The following is a 27,086-nucleotide window of genomic DNA, read 5'->3' as shown; positions in this document are numbered from 1 at the left end:
CTAAAACTGAAACTTCCCGAAAAAAAAACGCGGAAAAAATCTGCAAAATGCCGAAAAAAGCCAAAATTCATCGCCAAAAAAGACAAAAAAAAGCAAAAAAATGGCGATAGAAGAGTTTTCTTTCTCGGTCACCTCTTTTTCGCGGCCACGTCCCTCGGGACGAGAGAGTAGCGGCAAAGAGAAAAAGAGAAAAAAGAAAGAGAAATTTTTGTGAAGGAGGTTTCTCATAAAATAGGAAAGGTCGGATGAAATTCAACTTTTCGTTAAAATTTAAGATCTTTTTGAGTTTTCTATGTCAAAATTTGTTTTCTAGGCCACGATATTAAATTTTGATTGTTTTTGAAATGCTGAAATGCTTTAAAAGTGCTCCGGAGCCATTTATATAACTGCAGAGAACCTAGAAAATACTCTAAAAATCTTAAAAAAGAATTTTACCCCAAGAGGAGTTGAACCCGAGACCCCCTATTCATGGCTGATTGACAGTCAGGCTTCTTCCCGGCTGCGCCAAAAGTGCGCGAGTTTCCGCTCGTTGCGAAAAGCGGTTCATAAGGCTCATGAAAAACACCGATGAGGCCACCGCTTTATAAAGGCTTCTCCCTCGCCGCGAAGACTCACTCACGTTTGGCGCAGCCGGTAACACGCTTGACTAGTAATTAGTCGAGAAGGGGGACACTCAGGTTCAAACTTTCTTGTGGCAATTCCTTTTTTTATTGTTTTTTATTGAAATTCTGAGTGAAAATCGAGTGGAATTTATTACATTTGTGAGAACATCAATACAAAGAACAAGAAGAAAAGGTTGAAAAATAATTATTTCTTCCGGAAAAACATGATAAATGCGGTTATAATTGGGATTGATGCGATTATTCTTCGATAGCCCCATATCACGGCTTTCAGTGAGACGTAGGTGGCGGCAACTGAAAATAAAGGATTTTTAATGAAAAAATTCGAGAAAATCGGCTAGTAAAGATTATTTTCAAACTTCGCGCGCAAGTGGACGCCCAGTGGAGCGCGTTTGCTTACTTTTTGTCGGTGAAACCTTCCAACTTGTCGCTCGATCTCTCCAGCTGGATTTTTCGTTTTTAAATTTTTTCAGCACATTTTGAATTTCCTCCCGATTTGCCTCCATCTCCCTCTTCATCATTTTCAGCTCCTCCTTCCCGGAAAGCTCTCGAATTTGCTTGAAATTCAGTGAAAGTTCAGATTTTTCCATAATTTCCAGCTTCTCCCGTTCCAGATTATGGATTTTTTGCTGGAATTTATTCACAATTTCCTGATGTTGTTCCATTGGAATTGTATTCAATAATTTGCGCATCAAATTCTCATTTTCTCTAGTTAGCTGGGCATTTTTCAGCTTCAAAATTCCATTGGATTCTGCGAAATTTGGTTGGATTTTTGAATTTATCCAATTTAGAGGTTTATTTTCTTTCAATTTTTCTCTGGAAGCTTCGCGGAGACTGGTCGGCCTGGAAATCTGGAAAAAAATTTTTAATAGTTTTAGAGGGAAAAAATTGAAAAATACCGTTTCAGCTCGATTTGGGACAGCTTTTGCCAGTTTTTCTGTTAAATCCATCACTTGTTTTTTGAGATACGGAAGCATTTTGCCTGGAAAAATGTAATTTTAAAAAAACGGGTTTTTTAGCATTTAACATACTTAAATTTACTTAAAAATGACAAAAAAGGGTTTAAATTTGTTTTTTTGCCGAAAAATCGAGAAAAAATCTAAAAAAGCACCGAAAAATTACCAGTTGAAAAATGAATTTCAAATCGCCGCGCAAAAAATGCTGATTTTCATCCGTAGAGCGCGCTTGCATTTCCGGTGTTAATTTTCAGCGAATTTTTCAGATAACGATATCTCCGCTCAAACTGAACGAAAAACATTAAAAAACTTCTCGCAAAATTCAATGTTTCTTTTAAAAACATCGGAATTTCATAATGTTTTCTTCCAAGTCTCCAAGATGAAAGACATCGAAGAAGGCGAATGGAGAGACTCCACGAAGACTTCTGAGGACCACGTGTATAAAAATTGCAATTTTTCAACGAGAGTGCCAAATAAGTACTTTATTGTTTCAACTGCTGATTCAAACTATATTTCAACGGAATGTGGGGAAAATGATCATTGGGGTGGGGAAAGAATGTGAATAGAATTGTGAGATGCGAAAGGAGACGTTGGAGATCGGAGACGACATCTAGGCCTTCTTATCTGGGCACGCCGAAGCCTGAATGAAGCTGTTGGGGCACTGCTTCGAGCAACAAATGGTAGCCAAGTCCACCTCCGATCCAGATGCTGAAAAATAATTGTTTCAAAATAATAGAGGATCGAATTTCAACTTACCTATATCACCACAGACTTCAGCGATCTTTTCCAGAAGCTTGAAGCCACACGATCCACGACGAGCTCTGGATTTCTTGGCATACTTCTGGAGTTCATGGATGCCCTCGAACATCTTCGCGTAGAGTTGAGCTTGCTTGTCCTGGTCCTCCTCCAGCTGCTCCTCAAGAGATTCCATGTGGTCGGAGGATTCCTTCAAGTTGAAAGTGTGGACAGCCATGATGAAGGCCAAGAAGAAAGCGAGGACCATGAACTTCATGTTGGGAGAAGGGAAGAGTAGAGAGACAGGGATTTCAAGCGAATATCATTGGATTTCAGCAGCTTTTAAGGAGCTCGAGATTTAAAGGCGGAGCTAAGATTTTTGGGCTAAGGGGACAGAGAGGGCACCGAAGAGCTCTAGAAGGGCGAGAACTAGGATTTGAGCATGAGAAGGGCGGGAGCAAGAAGACGTCAGCTGGCGAGAAGAGGGAGGGGACAATTAGATGACACCTTCAAGAGAATGAAAACAAGTTGAAGAAGGACAGTGAACAAAGATGAAGAGCAGAACATTTTTGAAAATTGAAGGTTGACGATTTTGGGAATAGGTTATGTGATTTTTTGAACAGTGACGCGGCGAGGAGATTGTCTGAGAATGTCTGAAATTCGATCCTTAAAATTCTGAATTCCCGGATCCCTGGATTCCTGCGTCCTCGATTTTCTGGATTTCCAGATTCCTGGACTTCTGGATTTTCAAATTTATGGATAATTGGATCCTTGAAATTATGGATTCCTGGTTTCTTGAGTTTCTGCATCCCTGATTTCCTAGAATCCAGATCCTTGTGCTTCTTGATTCCGTTATCCCAGGATAACTAGATTCCTGAAATTATGGATTTTGGGCAGATTCCGGGCTATGCTCCTTTTTGTTCTCATTGAAATCAAAGTCTGAAAAAACAATCTGAAAAAATGTTCCAAACCAAAAAGTTCACTTTTCAAGAACAAAAATTCTCAAGACTCGTGGTTTTTGGAGTTTTTTCTTGCAAATTTTCAGACTTTGGATTCCCACACTTTTAGAACTTTTTGGAAATTTGGAAAATAAACTTTTTGTCTGAATTTTAGTTTTCTTCTTGACCATATTTAGATGAGCAATCTGTAGGTATTTGTAGTTGTACTAATTTCTTCTGGATCATTCTAAAAGTATTCTATTAGTTTTTTTAAAGTAAAATAGTCTTCTTGATCTTACAGATTCAAAAATTCGAAAATGGAACGTTACAACTACAAAAAATTATACTTTGAGAGACAATTCAAATACCATCCACATACATTTTCAGCACATCCATGGAATACTTCTATTTTTGAATTTCAGATTTCCGTTCGATCTCGAAAGCCCAAATCTGAAAATTGTCTAAAAGAAGAATATTTCATTATACTTTGTAACTTTTGTATTCAAGAGCAATCAAGAGATTGGAATGTATTAATTGTTATTGAGAATACAAAAAACAAGTTTCTGACTTTTCAAATTTCGTATATTTTGGGTTACGGTAATTCTAAAATACAAAAGAGATTGCCAATTTTATATTCGGAGAAACTGTAAAACCTGTATTAGCACGGCACCCTCACTTTCAAGTTTAAGCTCAATTATCTCAATTCTTAAGCAAGTTATCAAAAAGTTGACAACTAATAAAAACTTAATCATAATATCAAAGATATTCTGTCAGTTGACTACTCCGTGATATTTTCACAAAAAATGAGATAAACTGGCTCAAAGTGTTGACAGTATGGGGGCCTTCTATTAAAGTCACCATCTCATTTGTGTTCCTTCTAGGACATTCTGCTACTTCCTTTCTTTCAATTTTAGCTCTTTCATTATGTCATCGGCTTAAGAAGCCATGTAAATGTTTCAATCATCTGTCTGAACATTTCAAAGTGCTGACTTCCCAACAAATCCGTTTGGCATATGCAAAGTTAGTCATAAGAACATCCGTTTGGAAGTCAGAAAGTGCGTCTGAAATGCAAAAAATAGCAATAATCCTATACTTTTTTTGGTACAAGGATTCCTATAGTATGAAAGATTGCTAATCAGTAAACAGGTGACGAAGCAGTCTGAAAGTTCGGATTTCTGAAGAAAAAATGACACCAAAATGTGCATTCAAAAGGGTACAGGGTTTCTAAATGTTGAGGTTCTGAACCTTCAGAATTTCAAAACCTGCAAAATGAAATCATAACATCATCTGCACTTCATTTTTATCAAATGTTCGATTTGAATTTTGATGCTGAAACTTCAAAATATACAACTTTCCAAATTCTTTCTCTGCCCTTTTTCAGATGTTCAGAACATAATTCCAGTCTATTCAAGTGTGCTGATTTGAACTTCAGAGAATTTGAACACTTGAACTTTTTGTCAACATGTTTCGAGATTCGAATTTCTTTACGAACGGGATTTTTGAACACTTGAAACTTTCCGATATCTTGGGGATTACAGTGAGAAGCCAGATTGTCAGAGCTTTTTGAGATTCTGAAATTCTGAAATTCTCCGACTTCTAATGTTTCTAGTTTGCTCCATTTTTCGAAATTTCTAGAAAACTCGTTTACCAGGAATTCCAAAAAAAAAATAGTTCCTTTGTAGTTTTTCTCTTGACACGCTAATCAGTCTGTTTATCAGTTTTGCACTAATAAATTATTGTCTATTCAAAATAATCGCGCGAGTGAACGAGTGAAAATGTCTGCGTCTCTACAGCGCCTCTATAGGTTTGGAGACTCTCTACACGTTTTTTTTTACTTGTTCACCCGCGCGATTATTTTGAATAGACAATATCACAAAATTTCACACTTTTCCATATTTGGAAGTTAGAATTGTGACTTGACCTCTTCCATAATTTGCACTTATACAACAATAATAATCGGAGACTTTGGGAAAGTTTGTGCTCTTAATTTTGGCATTTCGAATTTTCAAAGGCTTAGAATTTTTGAATCGTCAGCAGAAACCAGAAACTTCTGAAAAATTTATTTTTAATCCAAAAATGAAAATAGATGACAACATTTTGTTCTTTCAACAGCCCTCCCAAAGTGGGAATTTCCAAAAAACCAAAAAAAAAAACAAGTGACGAGATTCTAAGAAATGTTGCTGGGTCTGGGAAAATGCTCATAGTGCAGAAATCAGAAAAAATGACACCAAAATTTACATTCAAAATGGTTCAGAGGTTCTCAATATCGATGTTCTGAATCTTGGAATCTCAAAATCTGCAAAAATAGAATCATAACATCATCTTCACTTCATTTTCCCCATTTTTCAATAACAAGCAATTTGAAAATGTGCGATTTCAACTTGAAGAAATTTTGAAACTTCAAAATATACATTTCCCAAATTCGTTCTCTGCCCTTTTCAGATGTTCAGAACATAATTTAAGTGTATTCAAGTTTGCTGATTCGAACTTCAGAAAGTTTGAACGCTTGATCTTTTTGTCAACAAGTTTCGAGATTCGAATTTTTTTTAATAAGCGGGGTTTTTGAACACTTGAAACTTTGGGGATTTCAATGAGAAGCCAGATTCTCAGAGAACTTTGAGCAGAGTTACAGAGATATTCCAAAGGTTTCAGATTAGTTATTTTCAGAGAAACAACACGGTGACGATTTGTGTTGTTTTCGAAAGACAATATCCATATTTTGAACTTTCAGAAAATGTAGGAATAATTGTACAAAAAACATGTTATTGACAATTTCAAAGATTGAATACAAAACTACGAAAATGGCTAGACAGTGATTGGAAACAAGGAACAACAACTGAAATTTTGGTTTAGAAAGATCAAAAGATTCTATTAGTCGGGAAAGCCAAAAAAAATTTGAAAAGTTTGAGAAAATTCTGGAATCTGTTTCCTGGGGATTCAGGTTTTGAAAACTCCACAAAACCTAAAAATCAAAATGTGACCTTTCAAAATGTATATTTTCCGGTACCGTATTCCCTAGGAGAGTTCCAATAGGATCATCTTCCCACTCATCATACTATATAATGTCTGCTATACAACTACAAAGAATTTTCAGATATCTGAAAATACAATAAACAGATTTATAGAGTCTGTTACGTAGGAGAGACAAGAATTTTTGAATTCAAGACTCAGGCATAATTTGGGACTTGTGGAAATGAGATTTTGAATGAAATTTCAGTCTTAAAAACGGAGAGATATTTGTTTTCAATAATACTTTTCTTTTTTTTCTCAGATTTGCTATTCTTCATATTTTGGACACACCCATTTTCTCATGGGTGGTCTGGCTTCTTCCTTATCCGACTTTCTTTTTGCTCAATTTGGTTAGAAAAATTAGTAGAAGATTGCGTATATAAGAATAATGAAAAAAAATTCATATTTAAGAATAATGAAAACCTCTAAAAAGAGTCTGAACCCAACCATGTAATTACACAAAAACACTAAAAAAAATTTAAAAGTTTTCCCCAAGAAGGTTTGAACCCGGGAGTCCCTCCTTCATGGCTGATTGGCAGTCGACCGTGTTATCGCGTATACCAAACGTGCATGAGCTGTCTCGGCGGCCGAGAAGCTTTTATGAAGCGATGGAATCATGACCGTCAATCATAACCTTTTTAAACCCCTCTCCGCTAAATCCGAAAGCTTGCACACGTTTGGCGCAGCCGGTAAAACGCTTGACTGTTAATCAGCAATGACACAGGTAGAGGGGGACTGCCGAAAAACGGGCCGTCTGGCTGGCGCGGACTGCCGAAAAGCGAACAGTCGGCAGTCGAATCGCGCGCCGCCGACGGTCCGTCTGCAACGAATTGCGCTTTGAAGACGGACCGTCTAAAATGATAGCGTCTTCTTGACAGTTCATCATTAAATAGGCAATAAAAAATAGAAATTCTTCATTAGTATAATAATTTTTGTGGATTGTGTATTGTTGTTGAAAAAATAACTCCAATTATTTAAAAATTGAATTTTTATAAGTGGAATGAGAGAAAACACATTAGAAATTACAAGTTCTATAAGGAACATAACTTCGATTTTCTTTCTGTGTGTTTTCGCAAAATTCAAACATAATAAAAATCAAACTTTAAAATCCGAAAATTTTTTTCGTTCCTTTCGTTCTCTTTCCCTTCTTCGTTTCTCGATTTCCACTTCTTTCGCTTTTCAGCATTTCTCTCATTGAACAGTATTTTTCGCTATTTTTTTAAAGTTTCTTTCTGAATAAGTAAAAAAAAAACGGGTTAGTTTGAGCACGAAAACTGACATTTGATGGAAAAAATCTTTAGGTTTTCAAGCTACGCGGAATTTTTAAAGCATGTGCTTCAAAAGAGCGCCGCTTCGCAAGTGTGAAGTTTCGCAAAGGCTACAAAAAGCTTTTAAATATCTTTAACTACACACAGATCGTCAAATTTTGATATGTCATTACTTTGAAAACTTCGCACTTGCGAAAACTGCTAAGCGTTGGTGATGCGAAAACTCGATAGGCTCGGAGATTTCGATGATTTTTGCTTCGGAGAGTATGAAAACTCACCCAACTTACCGTGAAAAAACTTCTGAAAACCTGTATTTGTTAATCTCTGAAGCAAAATCCGCCGAAATCTTCGAAACTTTTGCCGAAAAGATATTTCAGCAGTTTTTGCATTTTTTGACGATAAACGCGCAAAACGAAAGTGCGCGAATGATTTCAATGATTTTTAAAGTCATCAATTAGTCAATTTTAGCAAAAAATTCCCGAAATTCAATGAGAAAACACTTCGAAAAGCGAAAAAACTGTGAAAATTAGATGAAACATTCGTAAAGACTTGTGCCGCTAAACAAGGCGCAGGCGGGATTTCGGAGTGTCGTTGCGAACTGATGTTCCAAGTCTCGCTGTTAAAACGGCAATTAAAAACAAATTGTCGAGATTTTTGTTTAAAAACCAGAAAGAAAATAGAAATTTCAGACAAAAATCGTACAACCTTTTTCGAAAAACAAATTTTGGTCGAAAATCTTCAGAAAACTCAAAAAATATGACCGAAAACATGTGCCTTGAACGGAGAGTCATTATCATGAAATTACAACTCGAGTTACGATCTTGGAACAGAAAAATGAACAAAAAAAGAAAATATGCTTTTAGATGGATGGAACATTCCGAAATTCACTTTTACAGCGTTCTTTTTTCAGACGTCATCCACCAGTCAGCGCCTCTTCGACTGTCGTTTGGCCGTTTTTCACCCACCGCGCCTCAGATTCTAATTTTCGTAGAAATGCTTCTAATAGCACATTTTATAGATTTCCAGATCCCTCTATGACTTTTATTCTTTTTCAAGAGAAAAAATTTTTTCAACAAAATTTTCCATTCTGCTGAAATTCGGCCTGCCAACCACCGGTCATTGACCAGTCAGCACCTCTTCGACTGTTATTGAGCAGTCGTTCAACAACCTATTTTTTGAGGTGGTCCTATTTGAGGAAAATAAGATTCTATCAACATTCTATAATCTAGTGGGAGTATGAGAAATTGTTTTCTGAATTATTTCCAACGGGTTCCGACTGTCCGTCGACGGACCGTCGACGGCCCGTCAGTTCTTCTTCGGCTGCCGACTAGCAGTCATTCGCCAGTTTGCGCCTCTTCAGCTGTCATTTAGCAGTTTTTCAGCAGTCCCCCTTTACCTGTGGAGGGGACACTCCCGAGTTCAAACTTTCTTGGGACGAAATGCTTTTTGATTATTCTTCGAGAGTGTTTGCAGTTATATATACTAGTCCAAGTAGTCCCAGGATACTTTTAGGGGTTTTCGAAAATTCAGAAATGCGTATTTTCTGCAATAAACCCCCTTTTTTCTAAGTAATAAATTTTAAGCTTATTTTGAAATTGGGAGACTGTGAGCATGATTTTTGAATGTTAGATGTTTGAAGTTTGAAAATTCAGAATTCCAGATTTTCTGAATTTCAGAATCCAATTTTCAGAGTCCTCAAAATTTCCCAATTCCCCCGAACTTGAGCTCATTCCGTTCAAGTTTTTGTTCTCAACAAATCAACGCGTTCAGAAAATTGTTATTTTCATCGTCATACGCTACGCATTCCATCCGATGGGAAATGCTCAAAAATGTTCTAGAACTATTTTCCCTTCGTGTCCTGTCCCTTTAAAAAAGTGCGCACACAAATATTTTGTTATGATTATACATCGTGCAGCAACTGACACGAAAAATGATAAAATTGTAGGGTTTCAGAAAATTTGAGATTTGATTCTCATATTTCGCTAATCAGTTATGGGAACTTTTTCGAGCGGTAAAGAACATGCGATTTCGTAAAAAAGTGCAGAAAGATTTGTGTTGAGATCAGATTTTAAAAAAAGAAGATGTTATATTTTTCCAGGAAAAGGGCAAATTACGACTGATGAGATGTTACAAATTAAGATAAATGACTAGAGAATATTCTGGAATATAAGAAGTTCCGATTATGAGACAGTTTTGAAATGATGAAATAGCGGAATTGTGTAACTCAAAAGTCTCAATCTTAAAGTCAGCAATTTTGCAAAAAGAAAATTCTGTCCATACTAATGAGAGCTGGGCGGAAGCCAGACCACCCATGTGAAAATGGGAGTGTGCAAAATATGAAATAACAAATCTAGGAAAAAAAAATTAAGACATTCTTGAAAACAAATCATTTTCCGTTTTTCCGACTCAAATTTTGTTCAAAATCTCATTTTCCCGGACCCCAATTATTATTCATATTTGCAAACGGGCTCTGGCGGGCTCTATCATAGTTTCTTTTAGGATCGATATTTTTCAACCATCTCAGTCACATATAATAGAATTCGACGAGCACTACAAAATGAAACTATTTGAGAATTTGTATCTTGTCAACTGCAAATTGGGGCCCGGTGGGACCTCGGCGGTTTTTTTCGGCCCGTCTGGTCTGTAACTTTGTTCACAGACATGATGCATGTGTACCAAATAATATAGTTTTGTGATGCTCGTTAAGTTCTATTATATCTAACTTGGTTGGTGAAAAAATACTGATCCGAAAAGAAACTAGGGCAGGGCCCGCCAGGTCCCGTTTTGGGCAATTTTGCAAGTATGCAATTATCCCTATTTTTATAATTTTAGCTAGACGAGTCTTAAATTCTTTGATATCCTTGTCTCCCTTACGTAACAAACTCTATAAATCTGATGAGTGGGAAGATGATCCTATTGGAACTCTCCTAGGGTATACGGTATCGGAAAATAGACATGTTGGAAGGTAAAATGAAGATTTTCAGTTTTAGCAGGTTCTGAAACTCCAGAAAAATAGATATAGAACTTCCTAGATCTTTTCAATTTTTTTTTCGCTTTCCCGACTAATAGAATCTTTTGATCTTTCTAAACCAAATTTTCAGTTGTTTTTCCTTGTTTCCAATCAGTGTCTAGCCATTTTCGTAGTTTTGTATTCAACCTTTAAAATTGCCAATAACATGTTTTTGTTCAATTATTCCTACATTTTCTAAAAGTTCAAAATATGGATATTGTCTTTCGAAACAACACAAATCGTCACAATGTTGTTTCTATGAAAATGTCTGAAAATTACTATGCGTGAAAATCCTGAAACCTTTCTTCTGAACGAACATTATGACATTATGTTTAAAAATATGAAATTTGGCTTCCCACTGAAATCCCTTACTCTGAAAGTTTCAAGTGTTCAAGAATCCCCAATTTTCTGAAATTCGAATCAGGCACACTTGATTAAACTGAAATTATGTTCTGAACATCTGAAAAGGGCGGAGAAGCGTTGGAAATTGTATATTTTGAAGTTTCAAAAGTTCAGCACCAAAATTCAAATTGAGATCGAACATGTCTAAATTGCTTGTTATTGAAAAATGGAGAAAATGAAGTGAAGATGATGTTATGATTCGAATTTTGCAGATTCTGAGATTCCAAGATTCAGAACATCGATATTGAGAACTTCTGGACCATTTTGACAGTAAATTTTGGCGTTGTTTTTTTCTGAATTCTGCCTTCAAAACGTTGTAAGAATCTTCCCAGATGGAGCAACATTTTTTTTAACCTCGTCACTTCTATTTTTCTTGGTTTTTTTTGGAATTCTCTCACCCACTTTGGGAGTTTCGTTGTAAAAACAAAATGTTGTCATCGTTTTGGGATCAAAAATAAGCTTTTCAAAATGTTTCTGTTTTCTGCTTACGATTCGAAAATTTTTGAGCCTTTGAAAACTCGAAATGCGTAAGTTAAAGGTAGTGAAACAGGAGATTTTTCGTAAGATTTTTGTAGCTAGGGTATGCATTCTACCGTCACGGGCTCAGTCGGTAGCGGCGCCGCACCTTCAATACTCGCCTCGACAAGTTCAACTCGAGGAGCATATTTGAACGGAACTTCGACAACATTATTTTTCTCATGTCTCCCCACCTTTAAAGAGGGAATCCGACCAAACTTTTTTTGTATTAAAACGTTTCAAAAGTTATCTATTTTTCGAATATTATTGCGAAAAAATTCGAAAGAAATCCGAAATCCCCAAAAAACGCCGTTCAAAATGAAAACATTTCAAAAAAGGTGCCGACGAGGGACGAGGATTTGAATTCCCGCGCAGTGAGAAACCTAGGCCACGGCGCCTGATAGCATTATTTTCAAGTGGCCGACAGTGTTTTTAATGTTTTTTACCTGTCGGAGATAAAAGCGAAAAAAATTCGGAAAAATTGTCCGGTAAGAAAGTCGAGCCGCTCGCGTGGCCTAGGTTTCTCACTGAAAATCCTCGTCCCTCGGCGGCATCTTTTTTTGAATTTTTTTTCCTTTTCAACGGCGTTTTTCGGGGATTTCGGATTTTTGGAAAAAAAAATCGCAATAATATTAGGAAAATAGATAACTTTTAACACATTTTAATGCAATAAAAATTTGACCGGAGTCCCCCTTTAAGGGCACAAACTTTCCCGAAATCCCAAAATGTACAAAAAGTACAAGTTTCAAAAGAGGTCAAACCATAATCAAAATATGGAAAAGTGTGAAATCTAGTGATAATTTATTAGTGCAAAACTGATAAACAAACTGATTAGAAGCCAAGAGAAAAACAAAATACAAAGGAACTAGTTGTTTGCATTTTTGATAAACAAAAGTTCTCTAGACGTTTGGAAAATGGAGCAAACTAGAAACTTGTAGAACTACCGTAACCCGAAAATTACGAAATTCTAAAAGTCAGAAACTTGTTATTCGTATACTCAATAACAATTAATACATTCCAATCCCTTGATTACTCTTGAATACAAAAATTACAAAGTACAATGATATATTCTACTTTTTAAAGAATATTCAAATATATGGCTGATTTTTTGATTTTTTGAGGTCAAACGAAAATCTACAGTAAACCTTGTTTGTTCGCTTTGGATAATCCCATGGGATGTGCTGGAAATGTGTACGGATGGAATTCGAATTGTCTCTCAAACTATAATTTTTGTAGTTGTACCATTCCATCTCCCAATTTTTGAATCTATAAGATCAAGAAGACTATTTTACTAAAAAATAGAATAATTCTTTAAGAATGATCCAGAAGAAATTAGCACAACTACAAATACCCACAGATTACTCACCAAGAAGAAAATTAACTGAAAAGGGCTAAGGAAATCAAAAATTTAGATATCAAGAAGTTTGTTATTCAATTTTTCCAGAAACTACTAAAAAGGGTGGGAATCCAAATTCTGAAAATCTGCAAAAAAAGGAACTTCAAAAAACAACACATCTTGAGAATTTATGTTCTTGAAAAATGAACTTTTTGGTTTGGAATATTTTTCAGATTGTTTTTTTTTCAGACTTTGATCTCAATGAGAACAAAAAGGAGCATAGTTCGGAATCCACCAATGCGATAAGAATATTTGAAAATGCAGGAATCCGAGAATCCAAGAATTTAGAAATCCAGGAACTTGGGTATCCAGATATCCAGGAGATCAGGAATCCAGGATTCTGAGAATCCAAGTATCCTGGAATTTAGGAACTCACGTATCCAGGAATCGATTAATCCATAAGCCCAGAACTATAGTAATACAGGAATCCAATTTCAGACATTTTCAGACAAACCCTTCGCCGCGTCACTGATCAAAAAATCGTCTAACCTCTTTTCCCCAAAATCGTCAACCTTCAATTTTCAAAAATGTTCTGCTCTTCATCTTTGTTCACTGTCCTTCTTCAACTTGTTTTCATTCTCTTGAAGGTGTCATCTAATTGTCCCCTCCCTCTTCTCGCCAGCTGACGTCTTCTTGCTCCCGCCCTTCTCATGCTCCAATCCTAGTTCTCGCCCTTCTAGAGTTCTTCGGCGCCCTCTCTGTCCCCTTAGCTCCGCCCCAAATCTTAGCTCCGCCTTCAAATCTGGAACTCCTTAAAAGCTGCTGAAATCTAATCTTACCCTTCATCCTTCCCTTCTCCCAAAATGAAGTTCATCACCCTCGCCTTCTTCCTCGCCTTCATCATGGCTGTCCACACCTTCAATCTCAAGGAATCCTCCGACCATATGGAATCTCTCGAGGAGCAGCTGGAGGAGAACCAGGACAAGCAAGCTCAACTCTACGCCAAGATGTTCCAGGACATCCATGAACTTCAGAAGTATGCCAAGAAGGTTCGCGCTCGTAGAGGATCGTGTGGCTTCAAGCTCCTGGAGAAGATCGCCGAAGTCTGTGGTGATATCTGTAAGTTCAAATCCAAATCTTTACTTTCCTAAAACAATTATTTTTCAGCATCTGGATCGGAAGTGGACTTGGCTACCATTTGTTGCTCGAAGCAGTGCCCAGACAGCTTCATTCAAGCTTCGGCGTGCCCAGACAAGAAGGCATAGATGTCGCCCGTCTCCAGGATCTCCGTCCGATCTCACATCTCACAATTCATTCTAATTCTTTCCCCGCCCCGATGATCTTTTTCCCTACAGTCCGTTGAAATTAAATTTGAATGAGCAGTTGAAATAATAAAGTATATATTTGCACTTGTTGAAGAAATAGTTTGAAATTTTTCTACAGGTGGTCGTCAGAAGTCTTCGTTAAGTCTCTCTTCTGGGGACATATGTAAAACATTTACAGAAAAATGACACCAAAATTTACATCCAAAAGGGTTCAGCAATTCAGAATCTTCGAATTTCAGAATCTCCAGATGTTATATCATCTGAAATTCATTTTCCACTTTTTCATTAACAAGAAATTCAAAAATGTTCGGTTTCAATTTCAGCTGAACTTTTGAAACTTCAAAGTATTATGCTTGTCTGAGAAAAAAAGGTTGAGACGCAGAGAAAATGTGTCTGCGTCTCCACCGTTTGTGCGCTATTTAGGCTCTCCGCTTCGATGTCGCTACCGTATTCAGACTGCAAAAAATACTCTCTAACCTTTTTTTCTCAGACAAGCATAATATACAATTTCCAACATTTCCCTGTCATTTTTCAGATGTTCAGTACATTATTCCAGTCAATTCAAGTGTGCTTGATCCGAATTTCAGATAATTGAACGCTTGAGTTTTTTGTCAACAAGTTTCGAGATTCGAATTTCTTAATAAGCGGGATTTTTGAACACTTGAAACTTTATTGAAACAAAGAAAACTTGGAATTTCAAGATTTCAGTAGTTAATTGAATAAAAAAAACATGATTAGGAACATCATGTGAGTCAAGGAAAATGACTCAAAATGAATCAGAAAGGTGTGGGAAAGAAGAGTACTGTAGTTGTTTAAGAGTATGTCTCGAATTGTTTTGGTATAGTGTGGGGAAATTGGAAATTGAACAAAGATCAGGAGAAAAGGACAAACATAGTAAGGAGCGAAGCGACGAACAATCAAAAACTAGATTAATTCGCGCCGAAGGCGCACCAGCCAGTTGTTTGAAGCGCCAGAGGCGCGGCAAACAGGCTGGTAATTAAAAAATAAAATAAAATCTAATCAAGTAATCTGAATGAGTCTCTCGAAAAGTTTCGCCTTGGTCTTTAACTTTTTGGCTTTTTCAATAGTATCCACTTGATGAATCGTCTTTTTCAGCAGCAGCTCCAGACTATACTTGTCAGCCATCCACATTTTCTTCTCATTTTCAATTTGAGAGACGTTGATGAGATGGTTCTCAACCTGACGGAAAACCGAAGGCATTATGAAACGATCGACAAGTTCCAGAAGTTTCTCAACCGGTGGTGTCTGTAATTTTTTGAATTAATTTGTATTTCAGAACTACCATAACCCGAAAATTCAAGACATCAAAAACTTGTTATTCATATCTTCCTTATATATATATATATAAAACGCTACATGCGCCCGTTGGTCCCGATGTCACTCTGTCCGCTTTTGAAAAACTTGAAAAATAAATACGAATTTATGTGACCCTTTGGGAAAAAAAAATAAGGAGCGGAGCGACCAAACAGTAAGAACACTAGTTTAAGGGGCGCACCAGCTTGTTTTAAATAACAAGTAATACATTCCAATCCCTAGGTTACTCTTGAATACAAAAATTACAAAGTAAAATGAAAAATTCTACTTTCAGACAATTTTCAGAGATCAAACGAAACATCTAAAACTCAAAAATAGAAACGTACAGTATCCCATGGGATGTGCTGGAAATGTATGTGGATGAAATTTGAATTGTCTCTCGAAAAAATATTGTTTTGTAGTTGTCCTATTTGATTTCCCAATTTTGGATTTTGTAAGATCGAGAAGACTATTTTACTGAAAAGTTAAAAATATTATTCTATAAAGAATGCTCCAGAAGAAATTAGTACAACTACAAATACTACAGTTTGCTCATCAAAATATGATCCAGAAGGAAACTGGAGCTGATCTATTGCAGTGTGCCTTATCGACAAATGATTTGTTTTTTTTACACCTTTCCAGTGTTATAACTGGAAAAGTTTCTTCTCTCTAATAAGATGATTTTTATTTGGAGTTTCGATGTGATGCCCCTGAAAAAAATCAATGTGATTTGAGAAACTTTTTCAGGACATTACAGGGTGAGGAATAATTATAGCTCCCAAACTTTGCCTAAGCTCTGGCGCCTGCGAAACGGTCTGCTTTGCACACAGTAATATTTTTTTTGCTTCATTATTTCGTTCTAAACAATATCTGAAAGTTTCAGGCAATTATTCAAACTTTGAAGGTAATGGTGACTGTTTATCCACACCACACTCCTAGTACGGAGCGCGCGATAAAGGGGTGAGAACTTTAGAGATCGCTAAAAAACTTGGTGTCAGGAAATCAGTGGTCAATCAAACATCCGTTCGGTTCAGAGAGTTGGGAACTTCCAAGAATATAAGAAAAAGCGGTCATCTGATGTTTGGGACGACTCCTGAAGTCGTCAAAGCCGTGAGAGAGAAAATCAGTAGGAGTCACAAAAGAATCATGAAAAAAATGGCGTCTTAGTTTAGAATGTTACCCAAATCAATGAGAAATATTCTCCGAAAGCAGCTCTATATGATTCCATATCGAACCCACAAAGGCGCTTTCCTAACAGACCGTAACGAGAGGTTACAACTGGAAAAATTCAAAGATCTCTTTTGAGGCACGCACTTGAAGACCGTTTTTCACAGATGAAGTTGCTCACTGTTGAGGTAATCAAGAACGGCCAGAACAATTGAATAGTGGCCATCAATTATTATTATAGTGCATGTTGACGTTTGAAAATCCTGAATATAACTTCTCACCCGGTCACGGTGACCGTATTTGGTGAGATGTGCTCAAATGGTAAAATTTTGTCGATTTTGGAGCTAAGACCGACAAAAATTCTACACCGAGCGGATTTTGAAGTCGGAGGTGCTGCCACAGTCCCAACCACGTCTTTTGAACAGCAGTTGGACATTCTAACAATACGGAGTGCCTGCACACACTGAAAAGCTCACTTGTCAGTGGTTCCAAGCCAATTTTCCGGATTTTCTCACTAAGGATTGATGGCTAGCTTCCAGTCCGGTACTCATTCCAACGAACTTTTTGTTATGAAAATATCGGACCCAATAAGTCTCCACAAAAAATTATCCTAATTCGGAAGCTCTGAATAGATCCTTGACCGCGGCATGGGACAATTTGGACATCAGCCACCCCCCTGCCGTAGTCGACTCCTTCTTGAAGAGAATTCGAGCTGTTATCAAAGCAAAGGGAGGAAGGCTCAAAACCTGTTGATGCTATCTTTTTTTGTTGTCTCTTAATGAACATTTCGGTTGAATTTCAGAAAAAATCTTTTGATTTGATTTTTTTACACTCTTGAAAGCGGCGCTATATTTATTCCCCACCCTGTAAAGCGAATGTTGTTTTCCCGGGTTGCTCATGGCTTTTAGTCTTCTGCATTTTTTTCCAGAATTTTCCAAATCTTTTTGAAAACTTCGATGACGCCTAGTCATAACTTTTTTTGAATATCGTCACCAATTACAACGTTTTTATGTGTGCTTTTCCCCCGTTGTCTTAATGAGTACCTTTCCTCGAAGATCGCTAGACAAGTTGAACTATTTGGAGGAGTTAAAGGTGGGGGGACATGAAAAAATAATGTTCTCGAAATTCCGTTCAAAGATGCCCCTCGAGGAGTTGAACTTGTGAAGGCGATGATTGAGGGTGCGGCGCCGCTACCGACTGAGCCACGCGGGCAAAGAGGAAGCGGTAGCCCAATTGCATACATAAAGGCGAGGACGACAGGTGTACGCAGAGTGACATTAAGCGTTGTACACCGTGACGGTAGAATGCATACTCTAGCTACAAAAAAACTACGAAAAATCTCCTGTCCCCCCACCTTTAAAGGTTTGTTCTCTTCTTGATCATATTTGATGAGTTATCTGAAGTTTGGCGTGGTTTTTGTTGTCTGAAGCACTGATTTATGAGGAAAAATGGAAGTGATAGACATTTAAAAATTCCTACAAAAAATTGTTCAAGAGTTTAGTGATACCGATTAAAAATGGGGGGGGGGGGGGGACCTTCAAAAATGCTCCCAAGAAGTTGAACTTTTTTGGGTCTATGACTAAACGAGGCTTCTGGGATCGTATTGGTGCGAGGAAGAAACTGCAATTAATACGTCAATGTCTGGAAAGGTAAATTCGTAAACAAATGGAGACGTTGATGGTGTGGGAATATTCCGTTGATTTTTTGAGAAGCTTGGAACTCAGAAAACTGGCAACATAAATCTCCAAGTACTAGTTTGATTTGTATGGTGTGGGAAAATCATTGATTTAGTATTTTTGAAATTGATCATACAAGAACATTTCTAAAGATTGAAGACGTGAGAATGTTCTGGAATGCTAATCAGCAGGTTCCAAACATACAATTACTCCATGAATTACTGTTGCCCTCTTGAGAATCTAGCGACATTTGTGCTTTTTTTTCTGCTGTTTACATTCGACACCCTAAATTATGACACGTCAGAGTTGAGAGGATTGGAAGGCTGAAGGAGAGCCTTCAGAAGACAAATAGAGTTAATGAACGCCAAAAATAAAGGTTTATTATGATTCAAATTCATGATTCAAACAACGGGAGATGAAGAACTGGGGTGGGGAATGCGATCAACGGAAAAAATGATGATGTTAGAGAAGACAAACTGGCGACGGGAGAATTTTAGAGCCACACACGGGGCACACTCTTGACTTGATGAAGTGTTCTGAGCATTCCGAGCGGTAGGAAGTAAACGTTATCTCTACACCAGTATCGCTGACTGAAACAAATCAATGAGTATTAATAAAAAAAATATTAATTGGCGTTCTGGGCTCCTTGGATGTCGTTGAAGATGTTGAGATAGAATTGGTATTCGAACTTACTCAATTCTCGACAGTGTCCCGCAATCTTTTGCAGAAGTATGAACCCACAGCCGAGACGGCGGGATGTTCTTGGCGTTCTGGGGTCCTTGGATGTTCTTGAAGATTTTTGAGAAGAAATTGGCTTGGTTGTCGCTCATGGACAACTTCTCCGAGTTGGAGATGGAATAGGCCATACCTATTGTTAGGGAGAGAATAAGGAGAAAAGTGAGTGTATTCATATTGAAGTTGATGATGGGGAAGTGAGAAGAGCTTTCGATGAGAAGCTTTTCGGTGGTGAATGAGACTTTGACTGTAAATTGGCGCGATTTAAGCAAGAAGAGCGGAGTTAACATTTTCAGATAAAGGCGGAGCCCTTGGCGCGAAAAGCGCGATGAAACCAGAGTAGAAGGTTGCGATTAGACGACAATTTTGAGTTGGAAAAGGGCGCTGAACAAAAAGCAAATGGTAACATACAACATGTTTTGTGATTATTATGATGTGAGAAGATGGAAATCGTACGAACTTTTGCAAAAATCTATATAACAAGTAGTGAATTTCAAACGTTTTAATTTTCACATCAAAGTACTGAAATTTCAAAAATTTTTGTGAGCCACGTGAATCTTTTGAATCTCCCAAAAGATGGACCGTTAAGTTTTTGGGAGCAACGTGTTTTTTCAAAAAATATAACAGAAATATTAACACTTTCTGAATATTTTTCCCAAAATTAAAACTTTTGAAAATCACTACTTGTTATATATAAGATCTTATATTAGAAATTGAACTTTTTGGGTCTATGGCTAAACAAAACCTCTAGGATCATATCGGTGTGAGGAAGAGACTACAATTAATACGTCGATGTTTTGAAGGGTAATGTCGTAAACAAATGAAGACGTTGATGGTGTGGGAATATTCCGTTGATTTTTTGAGAAGCTTGGAACTCAAGTAGAGAGAGAAAATAGGCAGCATACGGCTGTGTTTTGAAAACGCTGCGTTTCGCCGCCGTTTTTCGGCTGCGCTGTGAGACGGCGGAAAGCCGATGGCCGCCGGCGTTTTCCCAGCCCTGCTTTTATTATTGGAGCCCGCTGATTAGCATTCCAGAACAATCTAACGATTTTAACCTTTAGGAATGTTTTTCTAAGATCAATTCCAAATATGTTCCAAAAATAAACTTTATCTCAGGATACTCGCCCTTATCAAAAACAAAATCACTCAACGATTTTAGTTTCCCACACCATACGAATAGAACTAGTACTTGGAGATGTATGCGGCCTGTTTTCTCTCTCTCTACTTGAGTTTCTAGATTCTCAAAAAATCAACGGAATATTCCCACACCATCAACGTCTTCATTTGTTTACGACATTACCCTTCCAGACATCGACGTATTACTTGTAGTCTCTTCCTCACACCGATATGATCCTAGAGGTTTTGTTTAGCCATAGACCCAAAAAGTTCAATTTCTAATATAAGATCTTATATATAACAAGTAGTGATTTTCAAAAGTTTTAATTTTGGGAAAAATATTCAGAAAGTGTTAATATTTCTGTTATATTTTTTGAAAAAACACGTTGCTCCCAAAAACTTAACGGTCCATCTTTTGGGAGATTCAAAAGATTCACGTGGCTCACAAAAATTTTTGAAATTTCAGTACTTTGATGTGAAAATTAAAACGTTTGAAATTCACTACTTGTTATATAGATTTTTGCAAAAGTTCGTACGATTTCCATCTTCTCACATCATAATAATCACAAAACATGTTGTATGTTACCATTTGCTTTTTGTTCAGCGCCCTTTTCCAACTCAAAATTGTCGTCTAATTGCAACCTTCTACTCTGGTTTCATCGCGCTTTTCGCGCCAAGGGCTCCGCCTTTATCTGAAAATGTTAACTCCGCTCTTCTTGCTTAAACCGCGAAATATACGATACCGATGAAATCAGTCCAAATAAATTCCATATCGTTTTCCAAAAAACTCATATTCAGCCCCCCCTTCTTAGTTTTTTCAACGCGGTTTCCGCGTTCCAGACTTCTAAAAACCCAACATTATTGAATACCCACACTTACTGTTGTTCTAGAAAACTTTGAGAATAATTGAAAAATCTGGAATCTAGAAAGTTTTTTTTTCATGGCTTTATTTTCCAGGAATCGTGGGATGAGCTAGACGTTAAAACGTATTCGTATAGCTTCGAATTGTCTTACGAACAACATTTCTCGTAGCTATGTTATCAGTGCTCCAGAAGACTACAAATACGTCAAACTTCAGATTGCTCATCGAATATGATCAAGAAGAAAACTAAAACTTAAACTTCTCGAAATAACTCAACATGTCTAGCAATTTTCAAGGAAAGGTACTAATTGAGCCAATGGGGAATAGCAGAAAGAAAATGACATAATTGGTGACGATATTCAAACAGATATGTCACTAAACGGCGACACAGAAATTTCCTAAAAGATTTCAAAGTGAAAAAGCTGATCAAAAATACGTAATGCGATGATGTTGTCTATGCTTTTGGATTTCTGTTTGTTTGAATTCAAAAATTAAAAACATTTACTGTGAGAATTTTCCCGGAAAGTGTTCCAAGTGTTCAAAAGTTTTCTGTCGCAAATTGCATGTCACAGAAACTGAGCACAACTTTGAATTATACACTTTCTGTTTTAATTGTAACATCAAACATTCACATGGAAATCGTTTGTTTAAAATTAAAGCAGGGGATACAAAAGAGCTTCCGGGTTTTCTTCGGAGCGACGATGTGCATTATTGAGTGACGGTGTATGTTAATCGGTAGCTTCAGTAGACTGAAAACCATTTATTTCTCATTTCCAACCACCTTTCTGCTCTTTGTACCTGAGATTCCATTCTCCCAAACACATCTACCAAATATTCCCACACAATCAACGTTTTTGTTTGTTTTCAGCTTTACATTTTTCCAGACATTGACGTATTAATTGTAATTTTTTTTCTTCACACCTATATGATCCCAAAGGTTTTCTTTAGTCATAGTTAGATGCTTAAAAGTTGTTTACAGGTACTATCGTTTCACAGAATGATGTATGAGAATCGGAGAGTCTGAAAATTTAAGTACACTGTAATTTGTGTTTATATTCTGTAAAACCTGAAATTGTGTTTGTTTTTCAAACTACATTTTTTAGTAATTGTATGCCATTTTTCAGCTAATTTCGAAGATTTCCATATAATCAACAAATTTATTGTAGGAAATATTAAAAAATGCTGCAAGAGAAATCTGAAAGTTACGAATAAAGTCTGCAGGGATGTCAAAAAAGCACTGAAACAAATGGGGGGGAAGTACTGGGTTGGGGAATGTGATCAAGAACAGAAATTATAAAATTTCAACTGGGGAAGAACACGAATCTGGCGACAGAAGAATTGGAGGCGACATCTAGAGCATTTCTGGACAGACGCTTCTCTTGATGAACTCTTCTGAGCACTCCGAACGACAGCAGATAGAAGCAATATCCACCTCAGTCTCACTGTCTAAAAAATAAATCTTTGATTACTAATAAAAATTACTATTTGAACTCACTCAATTCTCCACAGTATCCCGCGATCTTTTGCAGAAGTTTGAATCCACAGCTGAGACGGCGGGAACGAGACTTCTTGGCGTTCTGGGCTCCTTGAATGTCATCAAAGATGCTTGCGAAGAGGAATGCTTGATTATCGGACTTCTGATTCTCCGGCATGAGTGGCTTCTCCGAGTTGAAAGTGGAACAGGCCGCAGTGATTGTCAGGGAGAGAAGAACGAGAATGGTGAGGGTATTCATCTTGGAGTTGATGAAGAAGAAGTTAGAAAAGCTTCCGGTGAGAAGCTATTCGTGGGTGAATGAGACTTCGACTGGATATCGGCGCCGTTTCAGCAAAATGGGCGGAGCTTCATGCGCGAAAGGCGCGATAAAAATTCTAGAAGATGAAGAAAAGTAAGACGTCAGAGTAGAAGGCGTTGCAATTAGATGATAATTCTCAGTTGGAGAAGGGCGCCGAACAAAGAGCAAATGGCAACAGACAACATGTTTTGTGTAGTCATTGTGATTGGCTTGTTTATGACGTGAGAAGATGGAAATGATACGAACTTTTGAACAGTGGCTCCAGAATAAAAGATTTCTGAAAATAATGAATAACTTTTTTGAACTTCTGAAAAGCAAGCCTGCAAAATAGAGAAGTATGCGTTACGTGGTCGGCAGACTTTTGGACCAATTATGACTAACCAAAACCTTTGGGATCATATGGGTGTGGGGGAAGAAACTACAATTGAAGCGTCAATGTCTAGAAGATTAAAGCTGAAAATAATCAAAAATGTATATAGTGTGTGAATATTGGATTGATGTGTTTAAGAAAAGGTAATCTGGAGCCGAAGTTTTGGAATTCTTAAACTTTTGATGACCAGGAAAAAAAAAGTTTTTGTAAAAACTCCAGTGACGCTTTGCTAGCCAACTTTTCCCGAGTATCGCTACCAATTTTGTCATTTTTGTTTGGGCTTTTTCCCATTGATTTAATTTATGTCATTCCCTGAAAATTGCTAAACAAGTTGAGCTATTTCGAGAAGTTAAACATTCAGTTTTCTTCTAGATCACATTCGATGAGTACCTAAATTGAAGTTTGACGTGTTTGTAGTTGCCTGGAGCACTAATTTCTTCTTGAACTTTTTTTGTAATAAACGAAACTTATTTCTGTGAATTTAGTAGGATTTTCTGGACAAAGTTTAGATTTCTTGGTATGAAAATGATCGCTAGCGTCTCTAGAATCTGTTTTTCGTCAAAAACCGAACTTAATTGCGAAAGTAGCTCAAACGAGGCGGGTGTCTGAAATATTGCTTTTTTGCCGCGCTTTTTCGTAGATCAAAAAGAAGCGACGATTTTCAAATTCTCAGGTCCCACTTTTTTTAATTCGACAATAATACAGCCGTATCCCGTCTCGATTATAAACAATAATAGTTGGAAAGTTCTATAGAATACCTACAAAAAATGTAGTTTTAAAAACAATTCAAAGCTATACGAATAAATTTTCTAGGTTTACCTTTTTTCCAAAAATTTCAGATATTTCGAATTTCAGAAAAGTCTAGAATTGTTCAATTTTCCTGAAATTTTCAGAGTATACTAAACGAAAATAGAGCTTCAAATTTGTAGTTGACTACTTTTTGGTGACATTTCATCCAAATGAGATAAGCCGCTTGAACCCAATCAAGTGCCTTTCAAAAATAGCACTGATCTCATAGTCGGTGCTTAACTTTGATACATTTTTTCTCGGTTCCTGTAAGAGATACCAAAAAACAGTCAACTGATAAAATGTTTGCCTTGATATCGTAAACATTTTTATAGTTAAGAAAAATTGGATATCTCAAAAAAAGAAACGAGATAATTCGGGTCAAATATATCAACTGTGGAAATACAAGTATTATTTAAAAGCGTGGCCAACAAAAAAAAAAGAGAAAAACTACTTTTTTGAATTATAGAAAACAAGAAAACTACGTGAAATGGTTAAAGCCCAGAAAAAGTACTATAAAGGAAAATGGAAGTGGGAGGAATAATCAGTTCTTCCTTTCTCGGAGCTCCGAGGAGGGGAGGGAGCTCCACCTGGAGCCGGGAGCCCGTTTCGGGTTCTTGGGTCCTTGGGTCTTGGGTACATGACCTAGATTCTATTTTTTAGGTCATGACCTAGATTTCAATTTTTAGGTCATGGCCTAGATTTCAATTTTTAGGTCATGAACTAGATTTTATTTTTTAGGTCAGGACCTAGGTTTCAAATTTTAGGTCGGCAAAAAATACTGAAAAGGGTTGGAGTATGATAATGTTCTGATTTCATTGAACATATTTTCAAATAGATTTTCCAGACTTTCGGATTTTCAGGTTCCCAAGTTATCTTTTTTTTTTGTAAAATAAAGATTACTGGAGATTAGACTCCTCTTTTTCAGGCTTGCTTTTCAGATGCTCGAGAAAATCATTCAATTTTTTTCAGAAACTTTTCAGAACTGTCTTCTTAAACTGATCTTTCAGCTACGTCATCCTTGTGAGATCTATTCCGAAAGTTTTCTGAGAACTTTATCATTATCGTCATGATTTTTGTCATTTGTCTACTTGCTATGGATAATTGATAGGTTTAACGAAAAATTCAAACTCCACACCCTCTCAATTATCTAAAATTTCGCAAAACGTTAGAAAAAGCAACACCACTGTTTAAAAGTTCGTACGATTTCCATCTTCTCACATCATAAACAAGTCAATCACAAATTACTCATAAACTACGAAAAAAACAAGTCTGCTGCCATCTGCTTTTTGTTCAGCGCCCTTAAAATTATCACCTAATTGCAACGCCTTCGACTCTGACGTCTTCTTCTTCTTCCTCTTCAGGAATTTCCGTCGTGCCTTTCGCGCCAAGGGCTCCGCCCCAGTCTTAAAGTTTTGACTCCGCCTCTTTCTTTCTGAAACGGCGCCCATATCCAGTCAAAGTCTCATTCACCCACGAATAGCTTCTCACCGACAGCTCTTCTTACTTCCCCTCCATCAACTCCAAGATGAATACCCTCACCATTGTCCTCCTTCTCTCTTTGACCGTTGCTATGGTCCACTCAACCTTCAATTCGGAGAAATCAGCAATGGAGAAGGCCGACAATCAAGCCAATTTCTTCGCAGAGATGTTTAACGACATCCAAAGATCCCCGAACGCTAAGAAGTCTCGTTCCCGCCGTCTCAGCTGTGGATTCAAGCTTCTTCAAAAGATCGCTGGATACTGCGGAGAATTGAGTGAGTTCAAATAGGAATTTTTATAAATACTGATTTTTTTTTATTCAGCCAGCGAGACCGGGGTAGATATCGCCTCCATCTGTTGCCGTTCGGAGTGCTCAGAAGAGTTCATCAAGAGAAGCGTCTGTCCAGAAATGCTCTAGATGTCGTCCACAGTGATCCAGTCGCCAGATGTCTCCCACCAATGTTTACATCTCATCATTTCTTCTGTAAATTGCATTCCCCCCTTCCCCAGTACTTCTCTCCCAATCGTTTGAATCAATCTTTGATCTCCATGCAGACTTTATTAGTAACTTTCATGTTTCATTTTTCTTGCATCATTCTTCAAAACGACTTCCTGCAATAAACTGTCTGATGTTACGAAAATCTTTGAAGTAAACAGAAAACATAGAATAAAATTACTACAAAAATGTAGTTCAAAAGACAAAACTAATTTCAGATTACATTTAGGTTCTCGGACTCTCCGATCCTAATACATCATTCTGCGTAAAACGTTAAGACTTGTAAACAAATTCAAAGCACCTTATTATGATTAAACGAAACCTTTGGGACCAGAAGGGTGTCAGGGAAGTACCTGTAAACAATTTTCAAGCATGTAAATATGACTAAAAAACCTTTGGGATCATGTGAGTGTGGGGGAAGAAACTACAATTAAAACGTCAATGTCTGGAAAAACTTAAAACTGGAAATAAACAAAGACGTTGATAGTGTGGGAATATTAGGTAGATGTGTTTGGGAAAATGGAATCTCAGGAACATAGAGCAAAAAATGGGTAGCTGAAATCTTCAAGAAAGAGAAACCGGACTGGGAGAATTACTTTGTCTTACAGAAGTTTTTGGAGTTTTTTAAATTTCGAATATCTGATCACTGTACACCGTATCGCGATAATGTACACTATCGCAATATTATGATTTATCATTTTAGAAATCCGAATCTGTCATTTCAAAATTATTTTGCCATTTGCAAATGTTACTGAAAAAAGTTAAAATTAGGTGTGCTGACAAAGTTCTCAGAATTTAGGATAATTGAAACATAAAATGTATAATTGAAAGTTGTGCTCAATTTCTGTGACATGCACTTTGCGACACAAGACTTTTGAACGCTTGGGACACGTTTTCAAAAAGTTCACACACAACTTTTTCCTAACTTTTGAACTCAAGCCGAAATCCAAAAGCATAGACTTTTATCATTTTATCACCATATGCAAAAAAACAAGAATTTTCAAAATTCTAAACACTCAAACACCCACATATAATTTTTAGTTTTTTTCAGAACCCTCTAAATCTAGGGGGGGGGGGTTCCTTAATTGCACTGTATTTAAAGGGGGACTCCGACCAAAAATTTTTATTGCATTAAAATGTGTTAAAATTTATCTATTTTCCTAATATTATTGCG

At 37.0% G+C, this 27,086-nt stretch overlaps 6 protein-coding genes across 6 annotated transcripts; 2 read left to right on the top strand and 4 right to left on the bottom strand.

The window, feature by feature from the left end:
* Positions 1-807: 807 nt before the first annotated feature.
* Positions 808-1,597, bottom strand: CBG25715 (the record flags this gene model as incomplete). Its single annotated transcript, XM_045242992.1, has 3 exons — positions 808-914; positions 1,021-1,471; positions 1,520-1,597. The coding sequence occupies 3 exons, from the start codon at positions 1,595-1,597 to the stop codon at positions 808-810; spliced, it is 636 nt and encodes a 211-aa protein (XP_045098725.1).
* Positions 1,598-2,186: 589 nt separating this feature from the next.
* CBG07866 lies at positions 2,187-2,588 on the bottom strand (the record flags this gene model as incomplete). Its single annotated transcript, XM_002631848.2, has 2 exons — positions 2,187-2,284; positions 2,333-2,588. The coding sequence occupies 2 exons, from the start codon at positions 2,586-2,588 to the stop codon at positions 2,187-2,189; spliced, it is 354 nt and encodes a 117-aa protein (XP_002631894.2).
* Positions 2,589-13,653: 11,065 nt separating this feature from the next.
* CBG07865 lies at positions 13,654-14,055 on the top strand (the record flags this gene model as incomplete). Its single annotated transcript, XM_002631847.1, has 2 exons — positions 13,654-13,909; positions 13,958-14,055. The coding sequence occupies 2 exons, from the start codon at positions 13,654-13,656 to the stop codon at positions 14,053-14,055; spliced, it is 354 nt and encodes a 117-aa protein (XP_002631893.1).
* A 4,710-nt stretch (positions 14,056-18,765) lies between these two features.
* On the bottom strand, positions 18,766-19,183 carry CBG07864 (the record flags this gene model as incomplete). The annotated part of the gene is made up of 2 exons (XM_002631846.2): positions 18,766-18,862; positions 18,966-19,183. 2 exons carry the CDS (start codon positions 19,181-19,183, stop codon positions 18,766-18,768), a joined length of 315 nt encoding a protein of 104 aa, XP_002631892.2.
* Positions 19,184-22,336: 3,153 nt separating this feature from the next.
* On the bottom strand, positions 22,337-22,718 carry Cbr-ins-32 (the record flags this gene model as incomplete). The annotated part of the gene is made up of 2 exons (XM_002631845.1): positions 22,337-22,431; positions 22,481-22,718. 2 exons carry the CDS (start codon positions 22,716-22,718, stop codon positions 22,337-22,339), a joined length of 333 nt encoding a protein of 110 aa, XP_002631891.1.
* A 2,744-nt stretch (positions 22,719-25,462) lies between these two features.
* On the top strand, positions 25,463-25,834 carry CBG07862 (the record flags this gene model as incomplete). Its single annotated transcript, XM_002631844.1, has 2 exons — positions 25,463-25,691; positions 25,740-25,834. The coding sequence occupies 2 exons, from the start codon at positions 25,463-25,465 to the stop codon at positions 25,832-25,834; spliced, it is 324 nt and encodes a 107-aa protein (XP_002631890.1).
* Positions 25,835-27,086: the final 1,252 nt, after the last annotated feature.

The sequence above is a fragment of the Caenorhabditis briggsae genome (genome assembly GCF_000004555.2).
Source record: "Caenorhabditis briggsae complete genome, chrII, whole genome shotgun sequence".
In the NCBI taxonomy this organism is placed as follows: Eukaryota; Metazoa; Nematoda; class Chromadorea; order Rhabditida; family Rhabditidae; genus Caenorhabditis; species Caenorhabditis briggsae.
The sequence above is the reverse complement of the archived record's forward strand: the minus strand, read 5'-3'. Positions and strand labels throughout refer to the sequence as shown.